At 61.6% G+C, this 14101-nt stretch overlaps 2 protein-coding genes across 5 annotated transcripts in view; one reads left to right on the top strand and one right to left on the bottom strand.

Moving 5' to 3' along the window:
- Positions 1 to 2349: 2349 nt before the first annotated feature.
- Positions 2350 to 10033, bottom strand: MCM7 (minichromosome maintenance complex component 7). Its single transcript, XM_043503664.1, has 15 exons — positions 9895 to 10033; positions 9196 to 9275; positions 8913 to 9077; positions 8701 to 8825; positions 8378 to 8558; positions 7414 to 7551; positions 7072 to 7221; positions 6746 to 6860; positions 6314 to 6445; positions 6056 to 6139; positions 5443 to 5836; positions 5276 to 5359; positions 4013 to 4181; positions 3253 to 3362; positions 2350 to 2921 (listed from the first exon to the last, which is right to left on the bottom strand). The coding sequence occupies exons 1-15, from the start codon at positions 9923 to 9925 to the stop codon at positions 2714 to 2716; spliced, it is 2166 nt and encodes a 721-aa protein (XP_043359599.1). The 5' UTR covers positions 9926 to 10033; the 3' UTR covers positions 2350 to 2713.
- The window catches only part of AP4M1 (adaptor related protein complex 4 subunit mu 1), a 5839-nt gene continuing 1636 nt past the window's right edge, over positions 9899 to 14101 (top strand). For 2 of the 4 annotated variants that reach the window (XM_043503666.1, XM_038386116.2), the window contains exons 1-10: positions 9919 to 10320; positions 10774 to 10839; positions 11262 to 11356; positions 11595 to 11701; positions 11869 to 11965; positions 12127 to 12237; positions 12610 to 12690; positions 13573 to 13635; positions 13795 to 13861; positions 14009 to 14062. In XM_043503666.1, coding sequence (XP_043359601.1) covers positions 9924 to 10320; positions 10774 to 10839; positions 11262 to 11356; positions 11595 to 11701; positions 11869 to 11965; positions 12127 to 12237; positions 12610 to 12690; positions 13573 to 13635; positions 13795 to 13861; positions 14009 to 14062 — 1138 coding nt within the window. In that variant the 5' untranslated portion in view covers positions 9919 to 9923. Of the gene's footprint in view, positions 10321 to 10773; positions 10840 to 11261; positions 11357 to 11594; positions 11702 to 11868; positions 11966 to 12126; positions 12238 to 12609; positions 12691 to 13572; positions 13862 to 14008; positions 14063 to 14101 lie in introns of all 4 variants that reach the window. The other 2 variants (XM_038386112.2, XM_043503665.1) reach the window with 2 other exon arrangements.

The raw sequence follows: 14101 nt of genomic DNA, 5'->3' as shown, positions 1-14101 counted from the left end.
CCTGTGGTGTGTAATCGAACATTTGAAGCCACTTCTGGACCAGCTGAGTGGCCGAGAGCCTGGAGGCCACCTGTTTTTAGTCTAACTTCAGTCCTATGCCTAGTGGTTATTACTACACCAAAGACCAGTATGATGAGACAGAGATGAGCATAACTTATGGGGGACTGAGCTGTTTGAGGGGGTAAGAGGCATGTGGACAAGGAGATCCAGTGGATATAGTGTACTTAGATTTTTAGAAAGCCTTTGACCAAGTCCTGCCCCAAAGCAAAGTCTTAAGCAAAAATTCAGCTGTTAGGGGATAAGAGGGAAAGTCCCCTCCTTGAGCAGTAACTGGGTAAAAGATAGGAAACAAAGGGGAGGAATAAATGGTCAGTTTTCAGAGTGGAGAGAGGTGAATAGTGGTGTCCCCCAGGGGTCTGTCCTGGGACCAGCCCTATACAACATATTCATAAATTATCTGGAAAAAGGGATAAACACTGAGGTGGCAAAATTTGCTGACAACACAAAAATCACTCCAGGTGGCTAACTCCAAAGCTAACTGTGAAGAGCTACAAAGGGATATCAAAAAACTGGGTGACTAGCCACCAAAGTAGGGCAAATATAATCCCAACTATACCTAGGAAATGAAGGGACCTAAATTAGCTGTGACCACTCAAGAAAGATCCTGGAGTCATTGTGGATAGTTCTCTGAAAAGATCCACTCAATATGCAGTGGCAAACAAGCTACCCCAGCGTTAGGAACCCTCAAGAAAGGAATAGCAAGACAGTAAATATCATGTCACTATAGAAATCCTAGGTATGCCCCTGCCTGGAATACACGGTGCAGTTCTGGTTGCCCCATCTCTGAAAGGTTATATTCGAAATGAAAAAAGGTAGAGAGAAGAGCAACAAAAATTATTAGAAGTATGAAACAGCTTCTGTAGAGGTTTCAGAGTAGCAGCCATGTTAGTCTGTATTCGCAAAAAGAAAAGGAGTACTTGTGGCACCTTAGAGACTAGCAAATTTATTAGAGCATAAGCTTTTGTGAGCTACAGGCATCTGATGAAGTGAGCTGTAGCTCACAAAAGCTTATGCTCTAATAAATTCGTTAGTCTCTAAGGTGCCACAAGTACTCCTTTTCTTTTAGCTTCTGTATAAAGAGATTAAAAAGGTAGATATGATAGAGGTCTATAAAATCACAATGGGTTTGGTGACAGTAAATAAGTTATTTACTCCCTCTTGTAACAGGAACTAGGGGTCACCCAGTGAAATTAATAGGCAGCGGCTTTAAAACACACAAAAGGAAGTATTTCTTCACCCAATGCACAGTCAACCTGTGGCACTCCTTGCCAGAGGATGTTGCAACGGCCAAGACTATAACAGGCTTCAAAGAAGAAATAGGTAAGTTCCTGGAGGACAGGTCCACGGAATAGCTATTAGCCAGGATGGCCAAGGCTACAACCTCCTGGTCTGCGTGTCCCCAGCCTTTGACTGCAGGAAGCTGGGAGTGGATGACAGGAATTGCTCGGTAACTGCCTGCTCCGTTCATTCCCCCTGAGGCTCTGGCATTGACCACGCTCAGCGGACGGACCCTGGCGAGATGGACCTGACCCCGTTCTGCTGTAGAAGTCATCCAGGGTGAGGCAGGACCAAGCAAACCTAGACCTGCCCCGACAAACCTCCCTTGGAAGCCTGTTCTGCAGCCGAACTCCCCTTAGAGATGGAAGGTGGCTGCCAACACTGTGTGTGTGTGTACGTGTGTGTACCATATTTGTACCCCCTTGTGTATTTATCCTCACCCCCCCAGCTGGGCCATGCCATTCCCCCCCACAGTAGAGCTAAGAAAGGAGGAGAAGTGAGGTGCCCGTGCTCACCCCCAGCTCTCAGTCCCAGGTGAACATCCTACACCCGGGCGCATCCTTCCGCTCCTCGGTTCTAGCCCCCATCTAGGGCTTTCGCCCAGTGGGGCTGGGAGCCAGGATGTGTGGGGTCTAGGCCCTGAGGGGTGATGCAGGGAGCTACAGCTAATTCCCTCACTGTAAACAGAGCCACCACTACCCCCTCCAGCCCAGAGCCCAGCAGTACTGGGTCTGGCACAGGGGTTCAGCCCTGCAGGCGGCACGGAGCTGCTTTGCCCCACAGAGCAGAGGGGCTGGGCTCAGCCCTGCCCTTCAAGGAGATGGGGTGAGGCGCTCGCCCGCCGGCCTGGACAGGAACTGCCTGGTGAGATGGGCCTTCATCTCTGCCCCCAGCTTCACAGCCCCTGCTGGGAGGCCATGCTCACACCTCCCTGCTGCCCCCAGGGACAGAGGTAGAGACGCCCCCCAACCCTGCTAGCAGCTCCTCACCCACAGTCCACCTGCAGCGCTGTAACATACAAACACTGGTTTATTAGTAAGAGAAAAAGCCAAACAAGTCGCCTTTGCAATGAGAGGGAGCCCTCAGCAGGAGTCCCCACAACACAGGCCTGGCCTCCCCCACCCCTACGGCACAGAACGGGCCCATGGGGCACCGCCCCAGCTCCACGGGGGGCTCTGGGACCAACTGTACCCTAGAACCTGGCATGGGATGCACACCCCAGGGAGGCTACGCATCTCCCCCTAGTGCAGGGGGCTGGAGCCAGCTACCACACGAAGGGGGGCCCCCCCGCTGGGGTACAGCCCAGCCCCTGGGGATGCAGAGCAAGCGGGGCTCAGCCAGGGGGCAGGGATCTCCTCTCCCCCGCCCCAAAGGCTCAGATGAAGGTGATGCGGGTCCGGGCCTGGTTCACCTGCCACACATTCAGCTCCTCGTACTCGTCCAGGGCGGTCTGGAACTGGGCGGGGGTGAAGCCCTTGGAGATGCAGCGCTGCTCAGCCTCAGCGTAGCGCACCGAGCGCCCGCCCGCCCCGCCCACCAGCTCCCGCACGGCCGCAAAGATCACATCTGCCGCCCGCTGCGTCCTGGGGAAGGGGGAAATTGTCAGCACTGCCCCAGTCCTGGCGCCAACCTCTGGGCACACACCCCCCTCCACTGCCAGCCTCCACGAACCCCCTCCTGCACTGCCCCCAGTCCCAACCTCGGGGAATGCCCCCCCAGAGATCCCATCTGCTGCTTCCTTGGGACTGGGGGGGTAGGGGAAGGAAGAGAGAAAAATGGAGTCATGGGAACACCCCACTCCCTGAGGGCCCCTAGAGAGAGAGATCTCTGTGTGCGTGCGTGCGCCTCTCTCTCTGGGGACAGGAGCCCTGCCTCAGCATGTCAGCATTAGGGGGCATGAACCCTGTGTCTCACCTGATTTGCTGACCCTTGTCCCCCAGCAGTGAGTCCTTGGACATCTCCATGAGCCGCATGGCCTCATTCACGTCCTCCTTCTCCACCACATCCACCAGCCGCAGCCGGGCCTGGAGGGGAGGCGGCACGGGGAGGGCGTCAGCGTGGGGCACCGGCTCTCCCCCAGAGCCCAGGAAATGCTTGACCGCCAGCGCTCATCCATCCCCGGCGCACTGTGCCCGCCCCGGCAGGCTGAGATGAGGGGCAATGCCCCAGACTGTTTCCAAACCCCTGCCAATCCCGAGCTGCTCAGCCTGGCGGGGGCTCCACCCCCACGGGGGAGGGGGCCTGGCTGCTGCATGACTCGAAGAGCAGCCCCAGGGCCTCTGGGTTCCTCCCTGCAGCCGACAGGGGTCCCCCCGACGGGGTGTCCGGGGGGCTCGCGAAGCGCTGACTCGGCAGTAGACGGCTGCACATACTACCTGCACAAACAGCACTTTGGAGCCTCTGGGACTGGCTGGGGGGGACGGGACGAGCAGTTCCTGCTCCGGATGGCCACGCCCCAGCGCTGGGCATCTCCCTCTCTGCCCCTGCCCACAGGCCAGCCTGGGGTGGGGGAGCCTGCCGATGCCAGTGGCCCCCCAGAGCTGCAAGCCCCCACACTGCAGTAGCACACAGATGCCAGCTACCTGCACTGTCAGCACTTTAGCCCTGGGGAGCCAGGAACAATGCTGCCCCGTCCCGCCCCGCCCTGCCCCCGCGCCCCGAGCCGGGTGCTCACCAGGGCGCTGGCCAGGCGCACGATGCCCAGCAGGGTGCGGGCCGAGGTGAAAGTCGTGTCCTTGCTGGCCCAGGCCTCCTTGCGCATCTCCACATAGGCAGCGGTGATGTAATCGGCCAGCGCCTCTGGCACGGCCGGCTGCTTCCGCTTACACATGCTGATGTAGCGCCTGTGGGGGGAGGAGGAAAATGGGTTATATATGGGGGGGGTGGGGGTGGGAGAAAGAATCTGCCCCTCCCCAGCAGGATGCACGGGGCAGACCTGGGCATCAAACCCTGGCTCCCAGCCCCACCCTTTCCCAGATATAATCCACTCCCCTCCCAGAGCTAGGGAACATAAGAACGGCCAGTCTGGGTGAGAGCAAAGGTCCATCCAGCCCAGTGCTCTGTGCCAGAGGGAATGAACAGAACCGGGAATCATCAAATGACCCATCCCATCGCCCATTCCCAGCTCCTGGCAAACAGAGGCCAGGGACACCATCCCTGCCCACCCTGGCTAATAGCCATTGCTGGACCATCCTCCAGGAACTAGGAACTTCTCTAGTTCTTCTTTGAGCCCTGTTATAGTCTTGGCCTTCACAATGTCCTCTGGCAAGGAGTTCCACAGGTGAAAAAAAAAATACTTCCTTTTGTTAGTTTTAAACCTGCAGTTCATTTCGTTGAGTGTCCCTAGTTCTTGTTATGAGAAGTAAGCAACACTTCCTTATTTACTTTCTCCACACCTGTCATGATTGGGTCCCCCCTTAGTTTTCAGCTTGGAAAAGAGACAAGTCCCAGTTTTATTAATCTCTCCTCATACAGCTGCCGTTTTACACCCCTCATCATTTTTGTTTCCCTTTTCTGAATCTTTTCCAGTCCCACTAGATGATTTTTGCGATGGGGCAACCACATCTGCACACAGGATTCAAGACCTGGGCGTACCATAGATTTATAGAGGCAATATGATACTTTCCATCTTATTATCTCTCCCTTTCTTAATGATTCTCCACATTCTGTTCGCTTTTTTGATGACTGCTACACATTGAGTGGATGTTTGCAGAAAACTATCCACAGTGACTCCAAGATCTCTTGAGTGTTAACAGCCAATTTAGACCCCATCCTTTTATAGATATAGCTAGGATTATATTTTCCAGTGTGCACTACTTTGCATTCATCAACATCCCCTCCCAGAGCAGGGGAAATAACTCAGGTGTCCTGGCTCCCAGCCCCCGCTGCTCTAACCCACCAGCCCCTACTCCCCTCCCAGGCCAGGCCAAGCTCTCACCTCATGAGCTTCATGTCGAGCTGCTGGAAGGTGCAGGGTGGCTGCCGGCTGTGCTGATGGACGTAGGTGATGTGCTGGGCCAACCTGTGGGGGCAACTCACATTAGCACTGCTACCTGGACACCCCACCCTGGCCCTGAGCGGAGAGGGGGCCCCCCGGGCTCTCACCGCAGGTCGTTGTCCCGGTCGGGCCGGTCCTGGATCAGCCAGAGCAGGTCGAAGCGGGAGAGCAGGGCCGCCGGCAGCTGCACATTCTGCTCCAGGCTGCGCTTGGGGTTGTAGCGCCCATAGGCGGGGTTGGCAGCCGCCAGGATGGCGCAGCGGGCGTTGAGGGTGGCCAGCACGCCCGCCTTGGCGATGGAGATGGTCTGCTGCTCCATCACCTCGTGGATGGCCGTGCGGTCACTCTCCAGCATCTTGTCGAACTCGTCAATGCAGCAGATGCCCTGGTCGGCCAGGACCAGCGCTCCACCCTCCAGGGCCAGCTCCCCTGTCACCGGGTCCCGTAGCACGGCGGCCGTCAGCCCCACCCCTGACGAGCCGCGTCCCGTTGTGTACTGACCTGGGGAAGGGGGGGACACAGTCAGAGAGGGGGGCCCAGCCCATGGGGCACTGACCTGGGGGGGAAGGGGGAAGAGATGGGAGTCGGAAGGTCACAGCCCCAGGGTCCCCATCCCCACCACTGCTGGGAAGCCCCGGGAGGATGCACCTGTGGGGTCCTGAATGCCCCATCCAGCTGGGCCCCAGTGCTCCCTAACCCCTGGGGTGGGGTGTTACTCACTGCGGGGGGCCAGGCGGTCGATGTATGAGAGCAGCTGGGACTTGGCCACGCCCGGGTCACCCATCAAGCAGATGTTGATGTTCCCTGGAGGAAGACAGCGAGGAGCTGGGTCAGCATCAGAGCAGGCTCCCCCCGCCACCCCCGCAGGATCAAGCGCCCCCGAGACCCATCCCTAGACACCCCCCTCTGGCACTTCTCCCCCGCAGCCCCCCTGAATTTCCTCACCCCGGGGATCTGTCCCCGACACCTCAGACTCACCCCGAATCTTCATGCCCCGGGGGTTGCGGTCCACACCCCCCACCAGCAGCAGCAGCAGGGCCTTCTTCACATCCTCGTGCCCGTAAATCTCGGGGGCGATGGAGGCTGCCAGCTTGTCATAGAAATCCTCCTCTGCACACCGGGGGGGGGGGGGGAGAAGGAGGGTCATCAGGGCTGGGGGGTCCTTGATCCATGATTCCCCCCTTCCCCCAACCAGGTCAGGGTGTGGGGGCTGCTAGCAGGAGGGGCAAACTGCACTATACAGGAGAGATCTCACCCATGAGCAGGCCCTGTTCCTTCTCTGTCAGCTGCCCCGCACTCAGCACGCCCAGGGGCTGGCAGAAGGTGCCGCAGGGCTGTGGAGTTGGTGTGGCTCCCCGGGGAGGGAGAGGGCAGGGGATGAGCAGGGCTATGGACGGGGAGAGGGGTCACCTGTGATCTGGCGCAGCTCGTCCTCCGTTAGCTCCCCCGACCCCAGCTCGTCCTCCTCGCTCTTGTTCATCTTCACAATGCGATGCGCCTCCAGGTAGGTCTCGGAGATCAGCCCCTAGGGGGAGCAGGGGGGTGCGTCACTCCAGGGGACCCACCCAGCACCCACCCATGGGATGAAAGGTTCCCCTCCCCTCCATCCCCCCAGAACTACCCTCAGCAACCAGCCAGGATGGCTGGCCCAATCACCTCCCTTCCACTCAAGCCCAGCTCCCTGTCCCAGCCCCTCTGATCTGGCCCTGCCCCCCGCCCTCCTCTCCCGCTCTCACCTGGGCCATCTGCCGGAAGCCAGCTCTCAGCAGAGGCAGGAAGACGCCGGTGATGCTGACGTGGTCCCCGGGCTGGGCCAGCCGTGTGTTCTCGCCGTGCACAACCACGCTGATGGAGCGCGGAAGGTGCCCCACCGGCACCTGGTCGCTCTACACAGGGGAAAGAGAGTAGAATAAATAAATAAAAAAAATCAATCAGGGGACCAGCCCCCTGACTCTGGCAGAAACCCCATAACCAAATGGGGGTGGCATGTCAGGGAGCCCATATCAATCTTTGGGGCCCCCATTCACATGCCCCAACTCCGCTCCCCAGCCTGAAAACCCCCCTCACCCCTGACTCACATGCTCCTGCATCTTCAGCTCCTGAAACTTGATGAACTTGGAGCCGCGGCTCTGCAAGTAGAGACGTCCCCCGGAGCGGTTGGTCTGGCACTCTTGGCTTGGGCACATGATCAACGGCATGAAAGTCGGGGAATGGATCTGGGGAGGGAAGAAAGAGCGTCAGCCACACACACCCCCACCCCCGTGTCTGAACAGGGGACTTGGCTGCTCCCCCATGCCCAGGCGGGGGCCCATGACAAAGTGGGAATGTTCATAATTATTTAATGAAGCCTATATGTGCCTCAGTTTCCCCTGGGGGTTACCTGGCTACCCACTGAGGGAAAGGGGGTTAAGTTTGCTCTGAAGGCAAACTGAAAGACACAGGTGTGCGTATCACCTCCTGGTCTTGGGTGGGGAAGCAGCCTCATTAAAGAACTGGATGAAACAGACCCAAACCCACAAGAGGGCCAGAGACACAATGCAAGGACCAGTGACTGAGCAGAGACCCCAGCTGGAGAACAAAGGCCGGGAAAGTGGGAGGTGAGGGAGAAGTACTGGCATCTGGCCAGGAAGGAAGTCCGAGAGAGTCTGAAAATGGGGATCCCCTAAAGCCTGGCTTGGGGAATTGCCCTGGGCTGAGCAGATCACACGACGCTTCACCCTTCTGTTCTCCGTGCTAAACCCCAGACCTCTCATGCTGGGTCTGTTGCCTTAAGTGTCACTGTCAATGCTAGGTGGAGCGCGCTGGTCCCTGCAGAACAGACACGACTCTCCCAAGGCTCAGTCTCCGTTTGACTCACTGACCAGAGCTCATGGAGATGGTCAGGCAATATGGCTTCCCCTGGAGGCCCCGAGGGGTCCGGCACATCAAAGAGGTTCCCACAAGAGACCGCACTGGTCCCGTAGCTCCATGACAGGGCGCTCGGCCCCGTCAGCTTTCCCCGAGCTGACAGACAGATAGCAGCTCCACTCCCCGCCCACTCACCGGCTGGTAGGTCTCTGCTCCGCACTGGTCACAGCTGTAAGTGGCCACCACCATCATGGGCTTGACCTCCGTGACACGGGTGACGATACCGCGGACGGTGACCAGCTTCCCGATACAGTCGGCCTTCACGTCCCGGATCACGCGGGCCTTGGAGCCCGACGGGGCCTTGAAGTACAGCTCGCTGGGGCAGGAGGGAGAGGCAGGGAGTTAGAAACTGGACCCAGAGCCCAGCTCCCTGCGTGGGGAGAGCTGGGAGATCCAGGGGCCTAGAGGTGAGGGGAGGGAGCCAGAGATGTCAGAGCCCCCCGTCTCCAGGCACTCACAAGCGGCGCAGCAGCTCCGGGGGGTATTGGTTCTGGGGGCTGTGCGTCTCCCCTGTGTCCCGGCCACGCTGCTCCAGCATCAGCCGGTGCTCGATGTACACATCTAGGACGTCCTTGTTTACCACCTGGGGGGTGGACAAGGGTTCCGTGAAGCGGGGGCATGGACCCAGCCTCCCACACCCGCCCTGGCCTATCTCCCTAGTGCCCCTCACCTCCCGCTCCTTGTGCTGGGGCAGCAGCTCGTGCACAGCGTCGGCGAAGAGGCGGCTGTAGCGCTTGGCGTTCTCACACACGGCATCCACCAGCTCGGGGTCCTCCTCGGCCACCTCGTCCAGGTCAACGTACAGGGCCACCTGCTCCCGGTGAGCCAGAGACACCTGGGGGTGGGGGGGCAGGGAGGGGTGCTGGGCTGAGCTGTGGGAGATCCACAGCTACCTGCAACACCCCCTGCTGGGAGGTGTTGTGGGGCAGGGGGAGGAGGAGGGGTTTCCTCACCAGCTGGTCCCGATACGGGAACTCCTTCTTGCCGAGCTCACCATCCCGGAAGAATTCCTGCAAGAAGCGCTTCACCTTCTCTGAGGGGAGAGAGTGAGAGAAAGTCAGGCCGGGGACCCCCCCATGCACCGATTTGTCTCCCCACTTCCTCCCAGCAACCCCCACACTGGCACCAACCTCCCCAAAACCTCCCAGCAATGGCCTACTCCACACCCAGGCCCTCAACGCCCTCTCCCTACACCAGCTTCCCACCACAGCACCCCCCCACCCCTCCCCATACCGACCCCAATGTGCCACCCATCCCTTCTCCAGCCCCCCTCCCCCCACATCCTTCTGCAGCACCCCCACCTATCCCCTCCCCCACAGCACCCCCACCCCTACCTCACAGCACCTCACTCCTCTCCCCCCTAGGGCCCAGCCCCCACCATGGATACCCACCTCCCTGCCCCGCCCCCTCCCGTGTAAACAAAGCGGCACGCGGAGCCGGCGCGCGCCCAGATCCCTCCGCTCCGCCCTATGGCGGATGGACACAGTTTACCCGGTCGCGGGGCTCCCCGTGACGTCACTTCCGGGGCGATGCCGCGTCCCGCCGCGCGGGAACCGGATCCCCGGCCGCCAATGGCAGCCCGAGGCCCACCCCCTCCTCCAGCTCGCGGCCAATGGGATCTCGCCGGGCCCCCCGGGCCGGCCGCCACCCACCTTTCTCCGCGGCGTAGTCTCTGGGCGCCATGGCGGGGGGAGTCCCTCAGGCCCAGGCACTGTCGGCACGTTGGCTACGGGTCCCCGCTGGGGTCCGTCCCGGCCGTTCGCGGCCCGTTGGCTACGGGTCCCCGCTGGGATCCGTCCCGGCCGTTCGCGGCCCGTTGGCTACGGGTCCCCGCTGGGGTCCGTCCCGGCCGCTGCCGCCCAGCACCGCTCCCGACTCTCACCGCTGCTGCTGCCGCCGCGGCCAAAAGTGGCGCGAAACTAGAGACCCGCCTCCTGCCACGTGCTCGGCCCGGTCCAACCTGTGCCCGGCACGTGACCCGCCCAGCCCGCCAATCGCAGCTCGTGCAGAGCGTCGTGCGGAGGCCCCTCCCACGCGTCGCCGTCACGTGACAGCGCAGCGGCCCGCACTGGACCCAGGTTCGAGGGGAAGCAGCTGGACCCCCCCGCAAGCTCCGCCCCCACTTAAAGGGGCCGCGACCCCGGGGCGGGCCGGAGGGGGGTCCCTGTAGCGGGGGCGGGGCCCAGGGAGGGTTCCTGCGGGCGGGAGCTCAGGAGGCAGGGGCGGAGCCGGGGTAGGTTGGGTCAGGGGGCGGGGCCCCAGGGCAGGGGGCGGGGTCTAGGAGTGGAGGCGGGGTCAAGGGATGCGGTTCCGGGGGTGGGGCCTGGGGCGGGACCCCGGGGGGTTAGGGGGCGGGGTCGCCCGGGGGAAGGGGCGGGGTGTAGGGATGCGGTTCCGGGAGTTGGGGGCGGGGCCCTGGAGTTGGGGCGGGGTCTCGGGAGCAGGGGCGGGGCCCCAGAGGTTGGGGGTGGGGGCAGGGCCCCAGAGGTTGGAGGCGTGTCCCGCTCACACTCTGTCCCCCCCCCCCGCAGGCCCTGTGATGTTGTCTCAGATTTTCATTCTCTCCTCCAAGGGAGACAGACTCGTCCACAAGGACTGTATCCTGCCCCCAGGTCCCCAAACGTGTCCCCCCCGGGCTCCTGAGCATGGCCCCCCTGGAACCCCCAACTGCCCCCCACATGGCTTCTGACATAACTCCCCTCAGCCCCCCCAAGATCAGCTCCTCCCCAAGGGCTGTATTGTGCCCGCCTCCAAGTTCCACCTAAACCATCCCCCCAGGCCCCCCATGCCAGGGGTCATATCCCCCCCTCTCCTCACCACAGGTCCCCTTCTTCCGGACACTGCCCCCCACCTCCCGGGAACCTCCTCCCCCAGAGACGTCCCACAGATCGCCCTGCCCCGGGAAGGCCACTGCTGGGGGGCCACCCAGACCCAGAGGCTCCAGCTGGGCACTGCTGGGGGGGAACTCACAGCCACCTGCACCGTGATGGGGTGATTTCTCCTTAACTCACCCCTCAAGTCCGTGGCGAGGCCGGCGGGGGCAGCACGGATCTGGTGGATACTTTCTACAGGAAGATCACAGCCCTGCCCAGGGACCAAGCACCCGTCTTCATGGTACTTGGTTGGGGCAGGGGGTGGCCAGTGAATGGCACCAAAATGGGGCGGGTTAAGCATCTCTGTGGTAATAGGGGAGGGGGTACTGCTATGGGGATGAAGTAAGCATCTCTGTGGTAACAGAAGCAGGGAGCATCTCAAGTATCACTATGGGAACAGGGGACATGTCCGTGTGGTAATGGGGGGAGGGGGTCTGTCTAACTCTGATTGTGTTTCCCTCCCGCTCCCCTCCCCGCAGGCGCACGAGGGGCTGCACTTCGTCCACGTGCGTCACGCCGGCCTCTACTTCGTGGCCACAACGGGGCACGACGTTTCCCCTTTCACCATCATCGAGTTCCTCAACCGGTGAGGTGGGCGTGTCGGGGGGGGTGGGAGTGACCCTGGGTTGGGGAGGGGTCAGATTGGGGGATAAGCCGCAGCCCCAGGAGCAGGTGCCCGCACGGGGACCTGGGGCAGGGACCAGGGGCAGCAGCCGTCGGCGTCCTCACCCCCATCTCCCTCCCTTCCCGCAGGCTGGTGACACTGGTCCGCGATTACTGTGGCTCCCTCAGTGAGAAAACCGTCAGCCTCAACTTTGCTCTCATCTACGAGCTGCTGGACGAGATGCTGGTGTGTGTGTGGGGGGGGGCTGCTGCCGCAGGGAAGCTCCCTGGGTCAGACACCCCAGCTGGGGCACTGCTGCGGGGAAGCTCGCAGCACTGGCCTCCCTTGCCAGTGGTGGGGGTGTAGCCAGCCCCTCCCCTTTATGCTGTGCCCCCCCTCCCCTCCAGGACTACGGCTACGTGCAGACCACGGCGCCCGATGTGCTGTGCAACTTCATCCAGACGGAGCCTGTGCTCAGCAAGGACTTCAGCCTGCTGGACCTGAGCAGCGTCGGCCTGGTGAGAAGAGCCCCCCCTGAATCCCCGAATCACCCCCGTGTCCCTGCCCCCAGCACCCCCTGGGCTTGGGGAGCCTGCTTCCTGATTCCTCCCCCATGTCCCCTCTTCCCCCTCAGCACCCCTCTTGGCTTGGTGAGCCCAGGCCCCAAATCCCCCCAGACAGTGACTGCCCGATTCCCCCCCCCGCCCCACAGACTGGGGGTCTCTCCCACCCGTGGCTGAGCTCAGGGCAGTGGCTCCTCCGGGGAAAGTGTTACCCTGAGAGAGGTCAGGCCATGGGGTACCTGGTGCCCCTGAGCACTCCCCAGGGCCCCTCCTGCCCCAGGGCTCCCTCCCGGGGCCCTGCTCTGACCCTGGCCCCTTTGGTTTCAGTTTGGAGCAGAGACGCAGCAAAGCAAAGTGGCTCCAAGCTTGGCCGCCAGCCGCCCTGTGCTGCCCCCCCACAGGGACCAGGTGAGATACCCCCTGAGCCCCCCAACAGTGAGCACTACCCCTTCCTGCGACACAGAACAGGCCAGTTGTCACTGGGTTCCCGGGCCATGCTCTGGAACTGCTCCCCATGAAGCCAGGCTGGAGTCTGGGGAGTCTCCTCTCTGGGAGCAGCCTGTCTGCAGGACACACAGCTCCTTCCTGGGGCTGACCTCGGAGCATTCAGCATCCTCTGCCCTCCTTGCGCTTCCCAGGGTGAGTCCGCCCAGGCAGGCTTCTGGGGAAGCCAGAGGGTCCTGCCCCCCAACTCTGCAGTCAGACGCGACTCTCAGCCCGCCAGGAAAACAGAAGGTTTATGAGTTGACAGGAACACAGCGTAGGGCAGAGCTCGTTAGCACTGAAATCAGGGACTTTCAGCCAAGTCCATCTTGGGGTGAAGGGAGCCCAAAGCCAGGCCTCTGCCCTCCCCCTGCGCCCCAAGCCAGCCGAGACCAACTCCTTCCAGCAGCCTGGCCCCTGCCCGGCCCGTTGCTCCTCCGGCCTTTGTCTCAGTTTCCTGGGCCAAGAGTCACCTGGTCGCATCCCCCTCCTGGGTCTCAGGTGACGAAGAGGCAGCCACAGCATCCGTGCAGGCAGCTGGAGAAGCCGCCCCAAAAGTCACACCCCCTTATTCCCATTATCTAGACATTGGTGCAGTTCACAGGGAAACCGAGGCACGCACAGCATTCATGCGCAACAGTAAGATTCACATAGGCTCACATACAACATAAGGGAAAATCCCCACTGTGTCACACCAATCCCTCGGTGGGGGGCAGGGGAGGGGTGCATGGATCCACCTTCCCCACCATGGGGGGGCAGGGCCCTGCCCACCACTGTCACTCAATGCCCAGCCATCTCTCCCCCCAGGGCGCGAGGAACGAGGTGTTTCTGGACGTGGTGGAGCGGCTGACAGTCGTCATCGCGGCCAACGTGAGTCAGGGCAGGAGTCCTGGGCCCCAGTCCGCAGCCCCCGTCATAGAGCCACAGGGTCTTAGTAATGCCCCAGCCCCCTACCCCCAGCTGGGGCCTTGTCCCCCCCACGCTGGTTCATTGTCTGGGACTCACCCCCACCCCCTGCTTCCCGCCCAGGGCACCCCCACGAAAGCTGACATCCAGGGAGAAATCCGCCTCAAGAGCTACTTGCCCAGCCGCTCCGGTGAGTAACGTCTGCAGCCCCATGAGCCTGAGCCGGCCGACACGGGCCAGCCGTGGGGGCGTAATTTCAGTGTAGACATAGCCCCTGTGTGCTGGGGGAGCAGGGCATGGGGCAGCTCTCCCCTGACGCTCGCCCCTCTCCCCCCAGAGCTGCGCATCGGGCTGACGGAGGAGTTCTGCGTGGGGAAGTCGGAGCTGCGAGGTGAGTGGCTGGACGCAGGTCTCCGCTCCGTGTGGTGGG

Source organism: Dermochelys coriacea, chromosome 28, assembly GCF_009764565.3.
Source record: "Dermochelys coriacea isolate rDerCor1 chromosome 28, rDerCor1.pri.v4, whole genome shotgun sequence".
Lineage (NCBI taxonomy): Eukaryota > Metazoa > Chordata > Testudines > Dermochelyidae > Dermochelys > Dermochelys coriacea.
This window is presented reverse-complemented; position numbering and strand designations above follow the sequence as displayed.

What these genes read in the sequence shown, in the direction of transcription:
- MCM7 (XM_043503664.1), bottom strand. Translation starts at nt 9,925, where the DNA reads ATGGCGCCCAGAGACTACGCCGCGGAGAAAG. An exon ending in CTCGACATGAAGCTCATGAG is followed by an intron (nt 4,182 to 5,275) that starts GTGAGAGCTTGG and finishes CTCCCCCCACAG; the next exon opens with GCGCTACATCAGCATGTGTA. An exon ending in GACAAGGGTCAGCAAATCAG is followed by an intron (nt 2,922 to 3,252) that starts GTGAGACACAGG and finishes CCCCTTCCCCAG; the next exon opens with GACGCAGCGGGCGGCAGATG.